At 38.7% G+C, this 6012-nt stretch overlaps 1 protein-coding gene across 2 annotated transcripts; it reads right to left on the bottom strand.

Annotated features, from left to right (window-relative positions):
- Positions 1-3855: 3855 nt before the first annotated feature.
- Positions 3856-4986, bottom strand: ACTBL2 (actin beta like 2). 2 transcript variants are annotated; one of them, XM_032334950.1, is made up of 2 exons: positions 4858-4986; positions 3856-4731 (listed from the first exon to the last, which is right to left on the bottom strand). In XM_032334950.1, exons 1-2 carry the CDS (start codon positions 4984-4986, stop codon positions 3856-3858), a joined length of 1005 nt encoding a protein of 334 aa, XP_032190841.1. The 2 variants fall into 2 exon arrangements, with proteins under 2 accessions (XP_032190841.1, XP_032190840.1); XM_032334949.1 differs by having other exon boundaries at positions 3856-4986.
- Positions 4987-6012: the final 1026 nt, after the last annotated feature.

Genomic DNA, 6012 nt, shown 5'->3' with positions numbered 1-6012 from the left:
AAAATATAAAAATACTGATCTCCATAATGAGAAGCATGGGAGAAGTGGATGGGAAAGGAAAAAGAGAAGAGAAAGAAAAGATAAAGAGAAAATGTGCCTCACAGGAAAGACAACACCAATAAAAGTGGCAGACACTAGCAGACAAAGACCTGAGACTAGGATGATAAGAAACAGATAAGGTAGAACCGTGTTGTTAACAATGAATCCGAATCCATGAATTCACTAGTTTATTCATTCCAACCGTATTTATTGAGTTACTACTATTCTGGGTACTAGGAAAATCCTAGAAGCTTCAAGGGTAGATAAATACAGTCTCTGTCTCTATCCTCCAGGGGTTTATTGACAGATAAGCATGGGAGAGTGTGGATACATGTTATAGCGGCGATGCCAATGCATGAAAATGATACAGTGAGAGTGCAAAGGAGAACTTGTCAATTTTCTTTTCTCTCTCTTTCTTCTCTCTCTCTCTCTCTTCCTTCCTTTCTCACTCCCTCCCTTCCTTCTCCTCTTCCTCCTCCTCCTCCACCTCCTCCTTCTTCTTTTCCTTTTCTTCTGGCTAAAGAGGGAGGGAGGACTAGAAAAGGCTCTGTAGAAGAGGTGACACTTGAATTGAGCCTTAAAGATATGTACTTTATAGTTTTTGGCATAATCCAATGGAAACATTCAAAATAAAAATTAATCACCTACCAGCCAGTGATCATAATGGTGCCAGAGCCATCTAAAACGAGTGTTTATGTTTAGTACAACTCAGATGTGCTTTAAGACTTAACTCAGTGACTCCTTCTACTTCATGAACCACTCTTTGATCATCTGGCTTCAACTGTCCATATTTGAGTTATCATAGTACTTAGTACCTTGGACTGAATTTAGATTAGGAGCCGGCCTGAGACCATATGATTTTCCATTGCACATAATTTCCCCCCACTACTGAATTATTAATTACCCAAGGTTCTCGAAACATGTTTCTAGTGAAGTATGGCATATGACATTGAATTTATAGTTACAAAATGAGTGAATAAATGTGGTAACGCCCTCACCTCAACTCGAAGAATTATTCTTTGATTATCTGAAACATGTAATACTCATGTCTAGCCCCTTCTGTAAACTCTCAGAATTTTGAATGTAAGGCTCATCCTGTATCCTAGCATGGCTTTATTCCACTACTGGAAAATAAGTACATCTGAAAGTTAAGGAAGAGTAGTGTCGATATTGACTTAGGATCATATATACTTTCAGGAAAATGTTGCCTATGACTAAGAAGTAATCATTTTTTAAATTTTATTTAATATTTTATTTTGCGGGAGGTGGGGATTGTGGTGCAACTCTGGCCCTAGACTGCTATTCAGAGTGGCTCATGGAGGGAGAGTGGGGATCACAATGTTGTGAAATTCATTTGTGAAGATTACCTCCATGTTGTCCCATCTGGTGAACTGCTGGTGGAAAAAAAGTCAGTTTATTACCTAAATAGATGGCATTGACTCTATAATATGAAGTTGTGAGATAGAATGTGGCTTCATTAAATTAATCCATTAGCCAGTCAATGTTGATAAACAGGAGAATATCCAAAGACCCTAGGTTTAAATTTTTGTTTGCATCATAGAATTCTTATTTTCATCTGGTGGTTCAGGGCTCAATAGTTCTCTCTTGGAAGTTCACCTTACCTGTTCCATAAATTTTCTATGTGTGCTGAGGTATGTTTTCACTAGTAATTGGGAATGTAGGTCAGAGTGTTTGTGAGAACTACTCTACAAATGTAAAGTGTTGCACTGTATAAATATTATGATAGATATTATTATTGTTATTATCTCTGCCTACTAATTACCTGAAGACTAGTTCATCCACCAAAACCCAACTTTTTAATTGAGATTATGAGGGATTTATAACCCTATCTGACCAGCCATCTTTTTTTTAAAAATTGCCTTTTAATGTTTACATGGTCAAAAGTACCAGGTGCAAAATTATAACATACAGATGAATAGGTCACACATATAAAAAGTGGTCCTCTCTGGATTGTTCTACATTTCTTTAGGAATAATTGAGGGGAAATAACAGGACACATAAGTATGAAGAAATTTTAATTTATTTAAAATTAATTGATGGAGAAAAGAGAATCCAAGTTTTATAAAATAGGTGCCTTTGGAGATTAATTTTGGTTAAAAGCATTTTTAAAAATTTTGCTGTCAGAGTAAGGAAATAAGGAACAAGTAAATTCTTTCAAAAGTTTTGTCATCAGCAAAAAATTCTTACAGATTCCAACTTAGACTTTTAAAATACAAGTATAAGCTTCCCAACTAAAAGGGAAAAAAGAAATTATTCTTTCCTGAGAATGTGATGATGCCTTAGTAAACAATGCTCAAATATATTTTAATTTTTCAGAAAAAAACCCTGAAAGATATAAATAACTCTGTTATTCAGATAATCAGAAATCACAGAATAGATTATAAACATACTGGTTCTTAAGATTTGTTGAAAATCACCATTGGGTTCATTAAAGATTTTTAGAGATTGTAGGAAGATACACTAGTATTTTCCAAGATGTCAGTATTTTAGAGACACTCTGCATGAAGAAGTATTTCTAGTTACTGGGTATAATAAAGCAGAATTATTCTAATCTTCCCAGAATAAAATTGGAATTACTATGCTGGTGTTAGAATTTATAATGTAGTAAGGAGCTATAACTATGCTTTCCCATAGTGAAATCCTTGATTAGGGAAATACCCAAATTATGAACTACAGAAATTACTCAAGATGTGTTACGTTAAGAAATGGAAATAAAATTTTCTTTATCAAATGGTAGCATGACATTAATTCGATATTACATTTCCATTTTTTACTTATTTATTTTAACAGTTTTATTTATTTAGAAAAGTGAGAGAGAAGGTACACATGTGTGTGAGTGCGGGAGGAACAGAAGGAGATGGAGAGAGAGATTCTCCAGCAGACTTTTTGTGGGGCTCAACCTCATGACTGAGTTCATAACCTGAGCCAAAATCAAGACTTGAATGCTTACCTGACTGAGCCACACAGGTACCCCAATATTTCTATTTTAAAAGTTAGGCATTATCTGTAGTTTTGCTGTTTTACAAATAGAATGAAATTCAATAAATTAGACATTAAAATATGTGTTTCACCAGCAGAACTTCACTCTGAGCTGAAAATTTAGTTGATTTATAAACAACATTAATGGAATATTGACGTTTCATTATGCTTATTTAATAAGGGAAACAATTAAAATATGTAGCTACTGAAACAGTGACTGTTGCGGAGTTAAAAAATTTTCATTAGCTATTTAGACAGCCAATTTATCATTGTCTTTTAAGATATAATATTTTATTTCCTGGGTACTTATGTATACATGGATATTATTGACACATATAGTTCATTATCTCTGTTATACAAAGGAGAAAAACAAAACAAAAAATACTAACTAATAATACATGTTTGCTAATATACACATTTTTATAGGGTTAGATGCTTTATTGTTAAATATTTAAAGCATGAACTAGTTTTTAAAGCTTGGAAATGCTTGTTATCCATTCTGAAAGGACATTTCTTCTGATTTTACTCCTGGTCACTAATTTTCATTTAAGCAGGACAATATACATATACCTACATCTTTGAATTCTATAGGTGAAGAAAATAGAATATGGTATCAGAATTCTCTTTGAGTTGATAAAGGTGAGGATGTGGTTAGCTGGGCAGGAGCCCACAGTACTCTAATGGAGATCAGTTTACTGGTTCTACACTGTCAAGAGCACAGTATTTACCTTGACTCAATGGAAAGTGGATAAAAGCAGTACCATCACTATGACCTAGAAAAGGAAAAAAATGTAAACCTATTAGCAGGAAAACTATTCAGAAACATTTTCTATGAACTATGGGAGGACCAGCCTCATCATATTCTTGCTTACTGATCCACATCTGCTGGAATGTAGACAGGCTGGCCAGAATGGAGCCCCCAATCCAAACAGAATACTTCCTCTCTGGGGGAGCTATGATCTTGATTTTCATGGTGCTAGGTGCCAGGGTTATGATTTCCTTCTGCATCCGGTCAGCAATGCCAGGGTACATGGTGCTGCCTCCAGACAACACGATGTTGGCATATAGATCCTTGCGAATATCCACATCACACTTCATGATAGAGTTGAAAGTTGTCTCATGGATCCCACTCGACTCAATGCCCAGGAAGGAAGGCTGGAAAATGGATTCAGGGCATCGAAAGCGTTCATTACCAATGGTGATGACTTGCCCATCAGGAAGCTCATAGCTTCTTTCAAGTGAGGAGGATGCAGCAGCACTGACCATCTCTTGCTCAAAGTCCAGGGCCACATAGCACAGCTTCTCTTTGACATCACGAACAATCTCCCGCTCGGCTGTGGTGGTGAAGTTGTAGCCTCGTTCTGTCAGAATCTTCATGAGATAGTCAGTCAGGTCTCTGCCAGCCAGATCCAGGCGTAGAATGGCATGAGGCAGAGCATAACCTTCATAGATGGGCACGGTATGAGTAACCCCATCCCCAGAATCCATTACGATGCCTGTAGTCCGCCCAGAGGCATAGAGGGAGAGCACAGCCTGGATAGCCACATACATGGCCGGTGTATTGAAGGCCTCAAACATGATCTGAGTCATCTTTTCCCGGTTGATCTTGGGGTTGAGAGGAGCCTCGGTGAGGAGGATAGGATGCTCATCTGGTGCCACACGAAGTTCGTTGTAGAAAGTGTGGTGCCAGATCTTCTCCATGTCATCCCAGTTGGTGACCACTCCATGTTCAATTGGATACTTAAGAGTCAGGATGCCTCTCTTGCTCTGAGCCTCATCCCCCACGTAGCAGTCCTTCTGTCCCATGCCAACCATGACTCCCTGATGCCGGGGACGTCCTACCATGGAGGGGAACACAGCCCGGGGGGCATCATCACCACCAAAACCTGCCTTGCACATGCCTGACCCATTATCTACCACCAAGGCAGACAGCTCATCATCAGTCATGGTGCTGGCTGGAATCTTCCAGATAGGTGAAGAGAAGTTAAATGTAGAGTAAATAGCAGATAACAGGGTCAATGGAGAGAATGAACAGGCTGAAACGCTAGAGCTGCCTTCAGAGAGGGGATCCTGTGCTGTGATGACAGGTATTTAAAGGTACACACTGGCCCCACCCATGTCCAGTCCCACCAGTTCCCAGCATTTCTGGGTGGAGCTGCCTTTGAGGTATTAATAATGATGATGATGATTATATAAATCATTAGTAGGCCTTCCTTTATAAAGAGAAAATTGGCTACCAAATGGTCAAATCTGAGGTTACTGTAATTAGACAACCCACACACAGGTTGTCAGCATGCAATGGCTCAGTCTCTACATGACGATGCTGCTGCAGTGGGGGATGTCCAAGGAAGATGAAAGAAAACTAGTGTGAGGTATAGGAACACTGTTGGGAGGACCACTCCCTCCTCACTTTACTCTCTGGGTCCATTTTTTCCACACTAGCTTTACTGTTCATTCTTAATATATTGTTTTGATGAAAAGCCCAATGCTGAAAACTCCACTTCTTTCCTAGTAAGGTCCTAATCCCACAGGAAGTTGTCATGATTGAAATCATTTTAATGGATGAAAATAATGAATGGCCAAGGGTGGCCTGATAGCTGTACTTACCATGCATTTGTGTTGTGTAAAATTTAGGGATATTTAATAGACTTCTAATCCATCAGAGAAAAACTAAAAGCAATAAAGTGACCAATAAAGTAAACCACTACAGGTTTTCCCTTCCTTCCTTCCTTCCTTCCTTCCTTCCTTCCTTCCTTCCTTCCTTCCTTCCTTCCTTCCTTTAAGATTTTACTTATTTATTGACAGAGAGAGACACAGCGAGAGAGGGAACACAAGCAGGGGGAATGGGAGAGGGAGAAGCAGGTTTCCTGCTTAGCTGGAAGCTCAATGTGGGGCTCAATCCCAGGACCCTGAGATCATAACCTAAGTTGAAGGCAGACATTTAACTGTCTGAGCCACCCAGGCGCCCCCAGA

This window comes from Mustela erminea, chromosome 3, assembly GCF_009829155.1.
Source record: "Mustela erminea isolate mMusErm1 chromosome 3, mMusErm1.Pri, whole genome shotgun sequence".
Lineage (NCBI taxonomy): Eukaryota > Metazoa > Chordata > Mammalia > Carnivora > Mustelidae > Mustela > Mustela erminea.
The sequence above is the reverse complement of the archived record's forward strand: the minus strand, read 5'-3'. Positions and strand labels throughout refer to the sequence as shown.

What these genes read in the sequence shown, in the direction of transcription:
- ACTBL2 (XM_032334949.1), bottom strand. Translation starts at nt 4,986, where the DNA reads ATGACTGATGATGAGCTGTCTGCCTTGGTGGTAGATAATGGGTCAGGC.